At 40.8% G+C, this 18,288-nt stretch overlaps 1 protein-coding gene across 3 annotated transcripts in view; it reads left to right on the plus strand.

Annotated features, from left to right (window-relative positions):
• The first annotated feature begins 342 nt into the window (after positions 1 to 342).
• MXRA7 (matrix remodeling associated 7) overlaps positions 343 to 18,288 on the plus strand; it is a 56,163-nt gene continuing 38,217 nt past the window's right edge. Inside the window, exon 1 of one of the 3 annotated variants that reach the window (XM_087924791.1) lies at positions 343 to 1,135. In XM_087924791.1, coding sequence (XP_087780917.1) covers positions 572 to 1,135 — 564 coding nt within the window. In that variant the 5' untranslated portion in view covers positions 343 to 571. The remainder of the gene's footprint in view (positions 1,136 to 18,288) is intronic. The other 2 variants (XM_087924793.1, XM_087924790.1) reach the window with 2 other exon arrangements.

Raw genomic sequence — 18,288 nt, forward strand, 5'->3', positions numbered from 1 at the left:
GAGAGTTTACTTTCTAATACAATGATCAGGGAGGCTGGATTACCCTGAGCCAAAAAAAAAAAAAGTTTGGTTTGGTTTGCTGCAGAGTGATATATAAACCACGGTTTATGGTCTAGCACCAAGCGCAATCCAACTCTCAATATTTTGCTGGGAAGTTTACACGATCCAATATTCGATGAAAAGGGCTACTCCTCTGAAAACAGCGCTGCCTTTTCTTCCCTCCCTCCTTTCCTTCCTTCCTTCCTTCCTTTGGTCTCTCTCCTTCCTTTTCCCCGTGTTAAGACTCATAAAAGGGAATGGCCATCCCGGCAGCCTCGGCTTGCCGGGAGTGGCACCAGAAGCAGAGGGGGGCGGGCTCCGGCCAAATGACGCGGGTGTTGTGAAAACCTATCCCGCTTTCGGCTTCAGAAGAGAAGGGATTTAACCGACCGCCGCTTTCAGGCAGCTGAATTCAGCCCAGCTGCTCAGTTGCCCGGCGGCGGCAAAAAGAGGAGGAGGGGAAAAGCGCGAGAGGGCGACGACTCGCCATCTCAGCTCCTCAGTGCTGTCGGATCGCACAGCCGCCGGAGAAATGGATGTAGCGGTGGACTTATACATTGCAGTCCCGCTGCTTTTCACGGTCCTGGCTGTTATTCTAGCGTCGGTCTTTGTCAAGCTAAGATCCTCGGAAGAGGACAAAGCTACCGAGCCAGCGGCGGCAAAGGAAGAAGGGGAGGCCAAGGCGAGCGCTGCTGCGGTAGACCGGACGGACGGCGAAGCACTCCAGAAGGATGAGAAGGAACCGGAGGCGGCCGGAGTGGAGCCTCGGAAGGAGAGAGGAGAGGAGGAGGAGGAGGAGAAGGAGGCGGTAATAAGCAGAGAAGCTGGAAGAGACGCCGTGGAAGAAATTGGGGCTGAAGAGGTGGGGACGAACGAAGGAAAGGAAGAACGGCTTCGGGAGAAGGGAAAAGAGGAGGAGGTCGAGGACAAGGCTGCCCCGGAGCCGGTGAAAGCAGAACAGCGGAGTCACGTTCAAGTGGAGCGGAAGGTGCCCGATCAAGCGGAGTGGGACGCGGTCGTTGCTGCTCCGGTGGCTTTAGAAGAGCAAGAGGAGGAGGAGGACGAGGAGGAGGAAGACGACGAGGAGGAGAGCAAGGTAAGGATGCCGTGCCACGAGCAAAGGCGCTGCTGCCTTAGGCCACGCGGCGTGGGGATGTGCGCCCATCCGTGTAGAGGCACGCGAGGAGGGAGAGGACAAGCATGCTCGAGTTGTCTCAGGCAAATTCTGTAAGCCAGCCAGCCGTGATGAAAAACCCTGGGATTTTGGGCGGGAGGGGGGAGGATAATTGGCGGAGAAATTAAATTGGCTTTAATTCTTTTTTTCTTCCTTCGACGGTCCTCTATAGATCTTCCCTTTCTTAATTTAATTGCCTTTAGGATTTTGGGTCGCACGTGCCTCCTGCGTCATAGCGGGAGGGGAGGCTGGATTTGATCGGTTTTAATTCCAGCCTCGCCTGCTGACTTGCTCTGTCTCGGTTAGACGCTAACCACCAAAACATTCCCCTAAAATGTATCCGTTATTAGCCTCTTCCCCCGACACCATTTGCTGTAACTGGCTGAAGAGAAGCCACCTGTTGCTCCCCGAAAATGGGAACAGGGAGTGCTCTTAAAAGTGGTTGGATTGTGAAGTCCTCATTGTCGCCCACCTTCCTCCCTCTGAACAACTACAAAGACGTGCAACTTAGGTTGATAAGCCTTATCATAAGGCTTGGGGCGTATAGAGTCGTGGAAGAACTATGCATACCTAGTAAGGTTTTTTTTGCTTTGGGCTAATTTCAGCGAATCCTGCTTTAGGAATAGCCTGGAGTTTTTCTCTCTTCAATATAAATTACAAAGAGGGGGAAAAAGGACTTGCCAATCTCCTTTCTGCCTTTGGCATAGTTTTAATAACACCCCCCCCCCTCATGGCCCCTTTCTGGCCTGAGAAATTGCTGGAGTTGGGTTTTTTTTCCCCCCTCATAGTTGAGGAAGTGCCTGACAATCCAGGGATTCCTCTTTTCTCAGAAATGTGCCCTGGCTTAGCAACTGCATTCACAAGTAGCTCTGAATTGTAACCACTTAAAAAGAAACTAGTAATCCTTAAAAGGAGAAAGAGTGCCTTGCTAGATAGAAGTTAGTTATATTTGGCCAGTTCCAGAAAACAACAAATAGGTGTTTGCCATTTCTACCCTAAATGTGTTTGTGTGGCACAGGAATTTGGTAGCAGTTTTCTAACAAATTTTAATAAAAGATGTATTTACTAAAATTCGTTAGAAACATAAAGCAGATAGACTGATGCTGGAGTTTAAATTTAAATTTGCTAGTCAGATAAGATAGTGCCAGATTTGTTTCCCACCACACAACAACACATTTATCTTCCCATGATGTTTCCATGTTGGGTGACTTGAAAAGTTCAGTTCTTTGTATTTCTAAAAAAGGATGGACTTTCATTTTAAGAGGAGCTAATGTATTTATGGGTTTCAATATTAACAATTCTAGGCACTTAAATAGATGTTTCAGGAGCTCAAGCATTCTAGAAGTATAATCCCTCAGATTGGTCTCAGATGTGGTATTGATCAATTTAAATAGGCTTCTTTCTACAAGTTTGTATGAATTCTCATTCTGGTGTTGCTTACAGAAACTGCCTCTCCGTTAACCCTTATTACATTCTTGGCAGGACTAGACTTCCTGTCTCAGGAACCTCTCTGGAGTTATTTTTCCCTCCTTTGCTGGTACTTTGCTTGTGTGGAATGACCATTCAAAGTTACAATGGCACTGAAAAAAGTGACTTATGACCATTTTTCACACTTACGACTGTTGCAGCTTCCCCACAGTCATGAGAGGCCAGGCAAGGAGATGCGTGTGATATTGAGTTGGCCATGACAAGCCAATAACATGACCACCAAGTCATGCCCACCAACTAAGCCACACCCACAGAACCAGTTGTTAAAAAATTTGAATCCCACCCCTGAGTCCTACCCAATGCGGCCTTTAAAAATGGCAATTCTGCCAATGGTGAAAGCTTGGCATAGGATGGGAACACCATCTTAAGCATATTTTTAACCATCTAAGCTCTTATGCCACAATTAATGTCTTAGTCTGCTACGACATAGATGGAACAAACTTCTTGAGATAGATATAAACTTAATTAGCTCTGTTAGACTTTAAGCTCAGTGAAGGAACTTCATAGCCAATTTTGCTTTTAGCCAGATTATCAGAAACCAGCGATAAAAAGATCCAGAAGATGGCAGAGAGTTCACTTCTATTAAAGAGTTGTGACATGTGTCCTTTCATTTGTAGGAGATTGATCATCTCTATACTTTCTAAAGGATACTTATGCATAGTTATATACCTATATAGAAATGGTGCCATTACAAGGGATAGCCTGAGTGTCAGGTTCTGTCACCTGAACTCTGCCCTCACAAAGTGTGAAATTGTATCTGTACTGTATAAAAGTAATCGTCAAGATGATTGTTCAACTATATGGAAATAATGGTGTTGCCAGAAGCATTGGATTATAGACAATGTGAGTTCCATATTATATTTCACCTATACCAAATTATCTTTATTAGCAGGGGCTGAAAATCTGCATGTTGAGACATATCCCAAAATATTTTGATTCAGTTGAAATCTCTGGCTTTTTTTTTTTTGCTCTAAAATGCATGCCAACTTAATCAGTAATAAGAGTGAGGGGATCTTACTTAATGCAAAAGATCTGCAGAGATCCAAAGTCCATTTGGACTGCAATGTTAAGAATAGTCTATTGGCAGTGAATCTTGCATCCATTTTGCTATTTTCATTTTGTTTCTGATTCATCCACTTCTCTTCCTTGCCTCTTCAGCATCTTTTAATTCAGCAGTCCCCAACCTTTTGGGCACCAGGGGACCGGTCCTGGGGGGGATTCCTTGCAAGGGAGGGCATTTCGTGCACTACCTAGATCCTGAGCATGTGCAGATGAAGCTTTGTTTGCTTGCATGGCCCAGTTCCTAACAGACCACAGCCTGCTATCATTCCACAGCCTGGAGATTGAGGTCCCCTGTTTTAATCTACCAGAAATGAGGCTGATGAGAAGGGAAGCAGTGATTCACAAGCCAGACAGACAGAATTGTATGCCAGAACTCAGCAGGAGCTCCTAGTCTTAAGGCCATGAAAAGACTGAATATCAGTAAATAAATATCCAACTCAGAAAGTTGGAAGAAAAATGCTTAGAATTTAAATTCTGAAGCAAAGATATATTTTGACTTTGATTTGTTTTCTGAATTAGGCAGATCTTTTGTATGCCTGGGCCTTCATTCTTGTTGCAGTAAAGAAACTATATTAGCCAAACGTGTTTGTGAGACGTCTGCTGGTTAGCCTGTTCCAGAATAAGAGTTTGATGGCTTGAGATCTGGAATCATAGCATTGTAGAGTCGGAAAGAACTGAAAAGATGTTAAGGAAATGCTTGAAAAAGCCTGACATAAAGTTAAAATTATTTCCAGTTGAATTCAGCATCTGCTTTGTTAATGTGGAAGCTTACTGATCTCTCTTAGCAAAACTTGGAAGTGATTTGTCATTTGCCGTACTCCAGGGCCATAGTTTTCATCCTTGGCAACTTTAAGCTGTGTGGACTTCCATTTTCAAAATTCCCCAGCTAGGGAATGTTGCCTGGGGAATTCTGGGAATTGAAGTCCACACAGCTTAAAGATTCCAAGATTGGAAAACACCACTGTAAGGTGTTTATTAACTATTCCATCTAGCCTACAATCCTGGAAATCCATACAAGTTTCCCCATCCAACTAATAACCAGGCCCAAACCAGTTTAATATAGTCCTGACAAAGTTATCTATTTAAGCAATCTACTTAAGCAATGGTTTTTAGCTCAGATTAAGACTTAATTTTGCTTTTCAAGACTTAATTTTGCTTTTCAAAGCAAACAATAAAATTAGTATCTAGCTAGTTGTATCAAATATATGTTGTTTGGGTCCAGACACCATTGTGCGAGAAAATGAAATTCCTTTCCCTTAATTGCTCCATCTCAAAAATAACCCAAATGATTATTTTTTATACTCCAGCCTTGTGCTTCTGCCTCAGGGATCTGTTTATCTTTGCATAATTTCCCAGGAGAAACATTGGTGACATGGAAATGTTGCCCCAAAGCAAGTCTCCTGGTCAAGATGTCCATTAGCCAGCTGGGCTTCTTAGCACTGCTTGAAGCTACCAGCAAGATGCAGAGCATGGGCCAGACTCCCCAGGTGGAAACTCACAGCTGAGCCTGTAACACACAACATTAACCAGAAGCCCGTAAGGTAAAAATGCTTGGATGGAAGCAGAAGTCCTACAAGGACTGCAAAAATCTCTCAGAGAAGCAGAAGTAATTTATGTTCCTTTTAAAAGAATTGCTGTTCTTTTTCTTCTTGCTTCCTCCTCCTCCTCCAGACTTTCTATTAGCATTGATCCTGGCTAATATTTACCACCTCTTGATGAAAATATTGGTAGGTTGCTGGTATGTCTTGTTATATGATTATTGATGCAGACTAAAAGAATATTTACCTTGTCTCTTAACCTACTGAGTTTCTCTTCACAAGCAAGACTGAAGTGGAAATGACTGTTTTGTGATCTTTGTCTGAGTTTGAATTGTGTACACACCTGCAAACTAACTCATTAAATTATAGCCTAGCACATTAGGCATCCAATCCCATGATTAATTTAAGGTTCATAATGTTGAGTAGATTAAGGAACTTGGGTTCATTAAGTAAAGCGTGGCTGTACTCTCATTTCTCTTTTCCTAACCCCTCCCAAAAGATGTTCTTATCGTTATGACTAAGATTTCTTTGAGAAATTTTGTGTTTTATAAAGTAAAGCTATCTGTTCATTTCTGACATTTCACAAAGCCAGTTGGGTCAGTCATTCCCTGTCTGGCCAGGAGGAAGGCAATGGTGAAACACTTCTGAAATCTAGCCAAGAAAACTGCAAGGACTTATCCATGTACCAAAAAGCCACATCCTTAAAGGTGTGGAAACAGGATTCTACCAGATGACTCCCTCATTGAGGGCACAGGGACCAGTCACTCTAGGACAGCTTTCCTTGGTTTGGTTGCCTCCAAATATCTCAGATGGTTCCTATCTTCTCCAGCCAGGATGTCCATTAGCTATCAATAATGGGTTATACTTAAAATTGTTTGGAAGGGACCAAACTGGAGAAGGCTATTAGCTAAAGCCTAAAAAGAATCAATCCTAGCGATGAAATGCCCCCACCAATAGTTATGTGAGACCTCAGGATGCTACTGTCTTCTTCCTCCAGTTGTTCCCCTAAAGAATAAGCATCAATGCAGTTGTCTGCCATCAGCCAAAGCATGAAACCAGCCTTCAAAAGGTGCCCATATAAGGAGAGTTGAGTCTGGGACTTGGAGCCAGTTGCAGGTTGTGAGCCTTGTTTGTTGGTTATCGACCCTATTTAATAAAGCTGGGCACTGGAACAGGCCAGGAGGAAAAAGAAATCCACAAAACCTTCAGCTATTCCTGTGATGACTCATAGTCTCTCAAAATAACCCCAAACCCAAAACATATATTAAAGGTCCGGTAAGGCCTTCAACTTAACTTCACTGTTTTATTAGGCACAGTTTAAAGTCCTAAAAATAAATAATGAGGCAAACAGAAAACCAAAACAAACTGCATTGATGAGAGTTCCGAAGCAAGCCGAGGTAACTAATCATAAACTCCAGGAAAAGAACTCCAGGAGAAAAGTCCATGGGAAGAACGCCAACGAAGATAAACCTCTTTCAAGGTAAACACTGACTCCAGCAATTCTAACTATGTAGCTGAAAAACTTATATACATAGCTCCCACCTGCAAGCCATGAGGAGGATCATGGTAATCTTTTGAGTAGACCTCGCTTTTCCCTGATCCTCTCCTCCCTGCGTGCCCTAGGATGGATAGGGGATGGGCCTGGATCCTCCTCTGACTGCTTAGCCAGACTCTGCCCTTCCCCAGCCTCCTCCACCACCTCTGGAGCCACACTCCCACTCCCTGTTGGCTGTTCCTCCTCTTCCTCAGAGTCAGACTCCACCAGGGGCATGACAATTCCTTTTATTTTTAATACAAATACATCTGTTGTTTTAATGCAGTCAATTGTACTTTATGCAGCAATGGGGACTGCACCAATATAGGACTAGGTTTGGTGAGCAGTCCTATAAGCTTCCCATCCCTTTGCTAGATCAAATGGACCTCATGGGCTGGTTTAGGGGCTCCCAAGGGATCTTAATGGGAATGAAAAAGATTGCTAGTTAGGGATTCCATTTCTGTGGTATTCCAGTACATCTGGAAGCTGATTGGTTTGGAAAGCCTACAGTCTTTATGCATCCTCCTATTTAATGTTCAGGAGTTCATTAAAGACTTTTTGGCAAGAAATCACTGCCCATACATTGCTTTGGGGGAAAGGGAGAAAAAAGAAAATGTTATCTGTCCCTATCACTATATTTGGATAAACTCAGCAATTCACAGGCTGGCCTCAACAGTTAATCTGCAAGGGCATGTGACTCAGAACAGCTCAAAGAAAATCCAGATCTGGAAGTGCAGCATCCTTATCACTTCAGGGAGAAAATCAATGCAGCCTTATGATAGGAAGAATCAGAGGAACAGCGTGTATCAGAGTGAAGGCCCCGTGGGTGATGAATGTGCAATGAGCTTGGCTGGAATCGGGATCAGAACATTTTGATTTAGGCTAATCCAGTCCTATTTAGGTCATTGGTTTAACTGGTTGGCGTTGTCCCTGTTTCATCCAAACTGCTCAAAATGCATTTTAAAGAATATTAAATCAAACATATTAAAAGAACAGAGGTCTGGAGGGGAAAAAAATCCTGGGCTATGAAGGCTATGTTACGATTTTAGAAATTGCACTCCAAAAGAATGCAACATATAGCTAAACCAGACCTCCTCCTTTCTGAAGTTTTCAGCCTACATTCTTTGGAATTTTTCAAGGCTGTTGATCAAAGGTCTAAAAAAAAAAAAAAAGGAATGTCCTGGCTTAAAAACCTGCTGGTTTGTTAGAGGCTGGGGTGTGTTTCCCTTTGCTACTGCCGCTAGAATTTGGTTGCTAAATATTTTTTTAACAACTTAGATTGAAATAGCAGGAGATGGTTTTACACATTAGTCTCCCCTTCTGACTCTGTCCCACTCCATTAGATATTCATTCAAAAGCAGATGGGGGGAGGAGAGAAAAATGGATGTATTCCTTCTCTGCCACACACACACACACACACACACACAAACACACACAGAGAGAGTGGTAGGAATAATAGCCCTATTTAAATTCCTTTCGTCTGCCTGGCTTTTCTTGGCTGCCTTTAGAGGGAGGCTGTGCCTGACCAGCATCCAGAGGGAGAGACATTTTTCTGTATTGACTTAAGTGCTTGAAAGGTTTGGGCCGGCACGTGCCAAGCGACTTCTTGAGCAAGTTATTTGTTTAGCTCTCTCTAAAGTGAGCTCAAGCTTGGTGGCACTGGTCGAAATACTGTAGAGTGGAGCTGCCCTTTAGCCTTTGGAAACTCTTGGACATCTTGAATGTTTCTAGCTAGGGCTTAAAGTAAGCTTGTTTTTTAAAAAAACCAATAGTTGAACTGTTGAAGTCTCAGAACAGATAGTGATTTCATGTCATAATCTTTGAACACAAGCTAATGTTCAGTCCTCAGAAGAATTTTTTTAAACGTGAAATGTATTACTTTGTACCAGTCCTTCTAATGCAGCCTATCTCAGCCCAATTTCCTCAAAATCTATTTGCATGATCTCAGGAATTTGTCATCTTGGAGGAGGAGACAAATCTAGTCAATGTTGGTAGTTGTGTTCCAATCTCTGGCAGCTTTTTCTTCTTTTAGCATGCAAAAGGTTAAATTTAGGATCTTATGCATGCAGAACTACTGAATGATGATCTTCATTCTTCCTTTCAGGCATAGTTTCATTGTGCAGTTATATCATGTTGAATATATTCGATAAAGTTATTGTTACCATTGTAAGGTCAATAGCCTCTGGAAAGATATTACACTGCAGTCCTATTCTCATGCATCTGAGGATAAATCGCAATTGAAACCAGTGGGGATGATTTTTGAATAAATACATATAAGGAGCATGTTAGGAATGCAGACAGACGTATTCCAAGTTAATTGTATTTGAAAGGGAGGACCTCATATTTGCTCATGTGGACCTCCTTGTTTCTGTTTCCACAAAAAAGATATTTCTTGCCAGGTCAAGTCAAATAATTGTTAAGAGAAAGTAATGAAAAGAATTAAGTGTTCATTGATTCTTGAGAAACGAGAGATGGATCGGGATTGAATCTCTCTGAACTTAGACTTTCTACACAATCTGAAGGTTTACGTTCAGAAAGATGTTCGGCTTTTGTTTCGTAAAGGACTATACTTCATATTACAAACATCTAAGAATAGAAGGTGGCATGTCACAGTTTGTTCAATTTGTTCCAAAGTTTAATAAACACATGCAAAATAGTGCAAGGACTTTATAGTTACACACTGAAAATTAGGCTCCTCTAAAATAATAGCTGAGCATTTAACACGTTGTCAAAGGAGAGGAAATGGAAAACAGACCTAAAATCCTTGCCCAAACTGCCTGCTTCGTGCCAAAGATTAAAATATTACAAAATGGCTTCTACAATTTTAAAAATACATATTTATTCGGAATAAATAAGTAGCAACAAAGGTAATAAAAATGAGGAGGAAAATCATATTGGGAGGACAAGTTAGGGAATATGGTACATAAGCAAGCAAGTCAGATACTGCAATGTGTGTGTTGGGTGGGGGGCAGGTGGGACAGAATAGTTGCTCCCAAAGGAGGAATGTAAATTTCTGTCATCTAGATCTTACCTGGGAAGAAATATGACCACATAACTACTACTGAAGGCCACGAAAGGATTGGAGAAGGATTTACAGGACATTTTCCAAGTATAATGACATTGCATGTCTCCTTGCCAATTTGTAATCTAGGCTGGCATGATTTGTATTAAAAAGAACTTTATCTAATCAGGAATATTCTACATTAATTTATTACTCTTTAGATACCTGAGTGCCATAAGGTCAACGTCCTTTCTCCAGCAATATCAGTGCTTTTCTAAATAGGCAGATGGTCTCTCTTAATTGGATTGTTACAGCAGGAGACATAGACAAAACAGTGATAGCTTTTTTTTTCCTTTTTAACAGTCTGGGGGTATCTTTTATTGTGTGTGAATCCAGTACAGATATTAACTATGGTAGTTAGTTAAAATATAGTTGCTAAATATCCAACATTTATGGATAAGGTTGTTTGCTCATATGTATACATTTAGAGCCTTAATCTCATCCTTCTTCACATATAGGGAGTTGAGGGTATCCATGCATATTTTTATAATTTTACAGGTAGCCCTCAACTTACGATTACAATTGAGCCCAAAATTTATGTTGCTAAGTGAAACGTTTGTTAAGTGAATTTTGCCCCATTTTATGAGTTTTCTTGCCTCATTGTTAAATGAATCATTACAATTGTTAAGTTAGTAACATGGTTAAAAGTCTGTAGAGATTCTCAGTCATCCAGGTCATGGTTATCCCAAAGGTGCTCTTTCAGGAGGCAACTGGGCTTGTTTTTTCTTTTGAAGATATTTAGCTTCTCATCCAAGAAGCTTCTTCAGCTCTGACAGGATAGTGGGGAGTAACATGGTTGTTAAGTGAATCTGGCTTTGCTTGTCAGAAGGCTACAAAAGGTGATCACATGATCCCAAAACACAGCAACTGTCATTAATATTAACCAGTTGCCAAGTATCATGTGACCATGGGGATGCTGCAACCGTAAAAACGGTCATAAATCACTTTTTTCAGTGGCATTGTAGTGTTGAACAGTCACTAAATGAAATGTTGTAAGTCAAGAACTACCTGTACTGTACCTGATAATGTTGTAAATGCAGAACTTTGTAATGTAGATAATACATGTGCAAGAAGAACAGGCCATGCCTAGATGTTGCCATGTTCAGCAACAGAAAATAATGGTCTGCATGAATAAGTTACCACCAGCTTTGGAACCTGTAACAAGGCATGGTGGCATCGAAACAAGTGTATCATGTGAAGTACTTAAGTCTGACTTCATCACATGTGTGTGATCACACAACCCAATTAAAAGCCTGGTGCTACAAATGAACTTTTGTTATCTGAGTTCAATACAGGTAATATTTTTCAAATGAGTCAGTTCATAATTTTAAGGCAGGCATTTGAGTAAATCAGGATGATTTAGAGTGAGGGAAGAATGACCTGTGAGAATAAAAATAAGTGAATGCAGGATATACCAAAGCCTAGCTTTGGTATTCAGGACAAATTCCAACATACTTGCAAGTTTATCATGTGTATGATTCATTCTGGCTGAATTTATACACCAGTGTGCAACTTCACATTCTTTGTTGCCTAAAACTCATCAAGTGACTCACAGTAGATGACTCACTGGTAAATCAGTCGGCTTTATTGTAAAATACTGTGTTTAAGCTCTATTTATGGTGTTTGAACTGTGGTGGCCCATTCACATAATATGCATAGACACAATTCCTTGAATGGACCATATATGCTCATGGAGTGGATAAACTAATCCTTGAATTTTGATCAAAATTCCATGAAAAGTACCATGTGATGGTGGCAGTGGTGACTAGGGGTAAAGGGAAGCAAAGTGCAGCCTAGCTGAAGCAAGCATCAGGTTAGGAAGAGATTCTGAATTTCCTCTTGAGACAGAAGATTATTCATAATTTTGTCTACCAGGAGGGTTACTACTCTTACTTAATGCAGCAGGTCACCTTGGTGGAAAGTATCTGCAATGCTTTACCGATATTATTTTTTCCTCTTCAGAATCATTGGCAATACAGGTAGTCCTCAACTTATGACCACAATTGGGCCCAGCATTTCTGTTGGTCAGATAGTTGTTAAGTGAGTTTTTCCCCAATCTTATGACCTGTCCTGCCACAGTTGTTAAGTGAATCACCACAGTTAAGTTAGAAACATGGTTGTTAAGTGACTCTGGCTTCCCCGTTTACTTTGCTTGTCAGAAGGGTGCAAATGGTGATCACTGGGCACTGATAACCCCAAGGCACTGCAATTTGTCATAAATATGAATCAGTTGCTAAGCATCTGAATTTTGATTGCATGATCAGGGGTTGCTGCAATAGTTGTGAGTGTTAAAAATAGTCGTGTCACTTTTTTTCTATGCCATTGTAACTTCAAACAGTCACTACATGAACTATTGTAAATCACGAACTACCTGTATATTACCAAATGAAAGGCATGAATAATACATTCTAGACTCCTGCCAGTAAAAAAATGGCTTATTGAGAGAGGGGGGGACAGGGACACACTGACTGAGTCTGAATCAGTGTCTGATGATGCAAAATATACAATAATTTCCTTCAGATTTTGGTACAGCCACAGGTATTTTCTTTCCATCTCACTGAGAGCAAAATGTTTCCCTTGTTAACAGGAAAGATAGATTGTGGTCCATTTTATCTAGGTTCTGGCCAGCTCTATTAAACCAGATTTACTCATCCTTTTGTCATCTGGTAGGATTACTGGAAGACCAGAAGGTCTCTGCTGATCTTGAAGCTTGATTTCTTGGTCACAGAGATTGCCTGAGCAATTTTTTCATGAAATAACATGATGGCAACTTGTGAAGTTGGCCATCGCTCTTTGATGGAAGGGAAAGTGAGCAGTTTACAGTATACACATGGTGCAGATGGAGCTGCAATTAGCAATTAAAATCCTTACATCCTTCTCTTGTTCTATGAGCTGGGTCATATTTCTCCCCAATGCTTCTTATGTGCTCTTCAAGCTTATAAAGCTCTGTTGAAGAAGCAATTTCGAGAAGGGCCTGCTATCCTACTGAAAGCTACTGCCATTCTGACCCAGAAGCTTGAGCTCAAGCAAAAATGCAGCTTTGTATCTTAAGGGCTCCTGCCATTTCATGATACCTCCTGTGCCTATGAAATGTCCTATTTGAGCTAAACTTCATGGAAGGGAACAGATTGGCCATTGACTTCCCAGTAAGAGATCCTCAGAAGCCCATCTGTATTTCATACTATGTATTTCTTCACTTGTTATTTTCTCCACACACTCAGCTCAGTGGCTGCCTAAGACAGCAGACACTATGAACCTGAACCCTGACAGTTGTGATAAGGTGGGGAGCTGGATGTCATACCTGATTAAAACAGCTACTGAAGATACTTCCCCATTGCTAGAGATGAAATAAGTTTTGTTCAACTGTTATACATAGAACATGGAAGGGTCAATTTTGTGTTTTGCCTCAAGCAGCAGAATCTCATGAGCCCTACCTTCCTCATTATGCCCTGGAGAAATTCTTGCTCATTCTAAGCTCTGTTATACCTACACATACTCATACAGAAAGTAGCCCTGCTAGACATAAATGCTTTCAACTTGTTCCAACTTATTAAACATAAGAACATTGTGTTTCTGTGAACTGAAAGTAATTTCAGACAGGATACATTTGTGCTGGGATTTTTGCATTTGGTACTTATTAACCAAAGGTTGCCGTTTTTCTTAAAAACAGAACAGGAATTAGCTCCAGAGCAAGGACAGAATATGCAGTATTCTACAAGGCCTGCCCAGCTCAACTATTTAGCCATTCCGCTCTGCCTTGAATGTGAAAACTTTGCTTGCCATCTGGTGACCTTAAATATTGCTGTAGAAATAGAGCATAATAAATGAGGCCATAGATTGTTATATGTTTGAAATCAACATAAATTATGTAAATCCTAAAATATACTAGTACACAAAGCCTTCTCTTTCATTGCTTCCTTATGAAGGAATTGGACCGATTGTCTTTTTCAGAGAGAGGAAACAGCTGGAGCATTGGAGTAAAAGATATTTACCAAGATATGCTCCAAGATCCAAACTTAGGTTTTATTATTTGAATAGCCACCCATCTCAAACTAGTGATTCTGATTGTATAAACCCTTTTTTGGCAGACAGTGACCCCGGGAAGCATATCTCAGCTGTCGAGTTTGTCAGCTTGTAGCAGAGCGCAGAAAATTGGCAGGCATCTCCCTGCTGAATTTCAGTGACCCGAGAGCAAGATTACTGGAACAGTTAGATTTGGATGAGGCTCCATATCTAGTCTGCACAATTCTGCTCAATCTAACTGTTCCAGTAATTTTGCTCTAGTGTCACTGAATTTTTCCCAGTGAAAAGGGAGAAGCTATTAGCAGCAACAGGAAAACACTATCCTTTATCAGGATCATTAAAAAAAGAGCAAGGATGAAACTTTATCTCAATGAGATATCAAATGTAGTTTAAGATAGGATGTGAATATGGAGGCAGGTAGAAAGGGTACTAAATGAACTAATATGAACTGAATGGACTTGCTTCTTGGAGCCCAAGGCCTCCAAGAAATGATATAAGTTGGTATTTGTACCTAGACAAGCTCTGTATATGTACAGTATGCCAAGTTTAAGAAGTGTGGCAACTTCCCTCAATCATTGGAACTGCTGGTTGATTTTATGCAGCTATATACCCATCGAAGCAGAAGAGGGAAGGTTCTGGCTCTGCAATTAAGCAAGGTGAGACAGCTGCCTGCTGTTTAGAATGAGGGCAGTGCAACAGTCAGAAGAATAAGAGGGCATCAGAAGTGCCGAGGGAGAGAGCTGTGTACATGGCATGGCTTGTCCTGCTGCCCTCTGACACAGATGTTTCATCACATGCACTGAAATAAAAATGACTATGGGAAGGAAATGCTATGTTGTCCTTCTGCTCAGTTTTGAAATGTTCTTCAACTAGCCTAGTATATCCCAGGAGAGACTTGTTCCTCACGTTGTTTTTGTTCCTCCTTCCCTCAAAGCTTTCCCCAAAATTGAATGACACATGAGAACAGAGAAAAGAAAATAGGAAACCAGGAAGGGAGATTTTCATTAATACACTTTCCAGAGAATGACACTCTCATTAACCTAGATCTCTCCAAAGATTGGATATTTCAATTTCCATCACCTGACTTTGTCAGGATCTCAGGTGATGGGAGTTATAGACTAAATATTTGGGGGTACTGTAGTCTGAGAGAAACGTTTTACATAGTTCATAGAATGTGTGAATGAAAATAAAATTTCACTGATTGTTTCTCAGGTACTTCCCTTGTTGGATCCATTATTTTGTCTTACTAATGAAACAATTGGTCTTCCCTTCATGTTGTTCTGTTTGTCATAGTAACATTATTTTTTTTTTACCATTTTCCATCTTTCACATTTCAGTAGTTCTTTTGTAGACTGCAGAAGAATTCTGTGTCTAAGCATTGTGTCTCATTCTGGGTTTAGCTAAGTACCTACAGCTTACTGAGTCATGGTTTTGCTTTATGGTTTACTGAATAAACCACTGAAATCAAAGGAGGTTTTTAAATGGCTAAGATCAATGTGACTTTAGATTAATTCATACATGGGACCGTAATATCCAGTGACAGCTTGTACACGGGCAGTTCATTATCTCAAATTTTACAGGCAGGTGTCACTTTGCCCCAGGAGGAAATTATGCATGTGTGCATGCTGTATGCATGTGTGAGGGAGGGAACTGTTCATTAGTTAGCTTTCTGCCTCTCCGAGGGTCCATTTTAAAAAGTGATCTGGAACCAAGCAAAGATGTCCAAATGCAGGGCAGCCGGCAGCCTTAGTCCCTCAGAGGCAGAGACCACCTCTTACAAGCACAGCCATGTGGAAAATGAATTGTACTAGACAACAGCAGTCCTATTTTCCAATAAACTGACATTTCCCCCTGCAGAGTCAGCTGTCTGCAAGCACACGCCTTGTTTTTCAAGGAGACAAGGTTCTGATTAATGAGCAAAGGGAAGATATTATTCCAGCTGTTCTGAAGGAATTTCTTCTTGGAGTAGGCAGGTTTTAAGAATCAGAGATATTAGGATAATCCTTTCTTCTATATATATAAAAGGATTATTGATATCTCTGATTCTTAAAATTCCTGCCTACATGTAATCACAATAGCCAGCCAGCCTGAAATTTGCATAAAAGGGAAAAAATTCCACACAGCCCTTTTTTCACTTGCATTCTAATAGGGAGAACTTTGGGAATTATTACTGAACATTAAACTAGACATGGATTAGAGGAAGAAATAAGATTGAAATAATCAAATAATTTAGCTGAGAGAAATCCAGAATTGTGGTAATGTTGGATGTGCATATTCCGTCTAAGAAAATAGAGCTTATGTGATTTCAATGAAAATGTACAGGGAATATTTACAAAACACAGTGTCAGTGAATTCTGAATCTGAGAAAATGAGCGCATAAATCACATATACAAAGTGATGGCAAGGTTCCCACCCCCCAATAGTTCAATTGGCCCATCCAATTAAAAGTTGTGTATAGTATCATGTGGGCATCTCCAGGTGGTGAGGCCTCTGTCAGTTGACCTTGACATATTTCGATAAAGAGTTGTGGCTGCGCATAGGATAGAAGCCTAAGCAAGAAACTCCCCCACAACTTATACAGTTCTGTTTTGTAACACCTCCAGCTCGCTTCCGATAACCATGTCCCCCCTCCTCCGTTACTTATGACAGCCGAAAGATGCAAAACAAAGGAAGAAAATCTTAAAGGCTGACAGACAGAAAACTCATCTTTCAACATGCAGAATTGTTTAGTTTTTATATAAAAGGTATGGCAAAAGAGAACTGCATTTCAGCAACTTTGATAGTGGATAACCTGAATTAGTCTCCTCCTCAGCACCATTCCAATTCTAGTAAATTATGGAATTACTTTATTTTCTTTTTCCTCTTACCTTCATGATAGTTTTTGTAGGCTCTTGCATACTTCTGAAAAAGATTTTAAAATCTCTAATAGCAAATGAGGCTAGACTCAGTATTTCACCCCTCCCAAGTATAAAACGATGAGATCAGGCCACACATCCAGGCTGTTTTAATGCCTTCCTTTGTTAGAACAGCTAGGATGGATGCCAGATGCCAGCAGTGAGTCCAATTAGAGGGGGCCTTAATAAGCTATTGTCCATTCTCTCTTAGGGGCTGGGAATTCAGCAAACCTGGTCCCTGTGTACATAGGAAATAATGGTTGATTTCCTCCTAACACAACATCTCTGGGAAACAAGCCACATGTTCCTGCAAGCATTTTACAAAATTAACATGGCTGTAGTAGAGATTTAAGGCAGTCTTTTTCAACTAAGCAGCCATTTTTAATATAGTTGACTATAATTGCCGTCTTGCTGCTGAAGGTGATAGGACTTGTATCTAATAAAAATAATAAATGGAACCAAGTATCTGACTACTGTGTTTCATCTTATAGCTCGACTTCCTAAGTAACTTTCATTCCAAATTAGCATCCCAGGGTCCGCACTGCCAAATTAACTTGTCTCTCGAAATCCTATCACCTGAAAGCAAGACATGCAGTTCTTCTAAAGCAGAGTTTCTCAGCCTTGGCAACTTGGAGATGTGTTCAGTTGAATTCCCAGAATTCCCCAGCCAGCATGTCCCCCAGCCACACATCTTCAAGTTGCCAAGGTTGAGAAACACTGTTCTAAAATATTACACATTTTAATACATTGGGAAAATGCAGGCCAGCTTTTATATTACGAAGCAAAGCCAATAATGAAAGGGTTTCATGGGTTGTGGAAGTACACTTGGAGCTTCATATAAGCCAGCTGTTACACATATACACACCTTTGTTGTTGTAAAGGGCACCTTCTGTAGTATGTTTCTGCCTTTCTTCCATGATGAAGCTCAAGAAGAAATAGGGGCAGGTCTTGTTTGGTCTTTTATCCACATGCCAACTAAATCCAGTCCCCTTTAATATCAGCAAGGGGCACATTATATGTCTTCCAGCCAAACTCGGACCCAATTTAGGGATTTTTATCCTAATGTTAAAACATCTTTTGACGGAGTTGGCTCACCCAAGGCCCCTGGTGGATTCCCTTAAATCCAAGTTTAATCATTTAAGAGAGACTTGCCGAAAATACTGGTTCATGTAGATGATTCTTCATCTCATCTTCAAAATGGCAGCATTGTTCAGAAACCATTTTTATGCCTTTGGAACTGACAAGTGACTCACTCAACCGAGCTTTGCAAGTGGTAAGGGGAGGGCTTTTTAAAGTGACCAAACACTAAACTCTGACAAGGCTATAATAGGAATATCCTATCATAGAATCCTAATCAAAATATTTGACTTTATAAAGTAAAATTGCAGCCCATCCTATGATATGTGTGAACAAGCTGTATTTTTCTGAGTATAAAAAGGAAATACTTGTGGTTCTACAAAGACCATGATGACAAA

This window comes from Pseudonaja textilis, chromosome 2 (genome assembly GCF_049901715.1).
Source record: "Pseudonaja textilis isolate UNSWEBS1 chromosome 2, rPseTex1.2, whole genome shotgun sequence".
Taxonomy (NCBI): domain Eukaryota; kingdom Metazoa; phylum Chordata; class Lepidosauria; order Squamata; family Elapidae; genus Pseudonaja; species Pseudonaja textilis.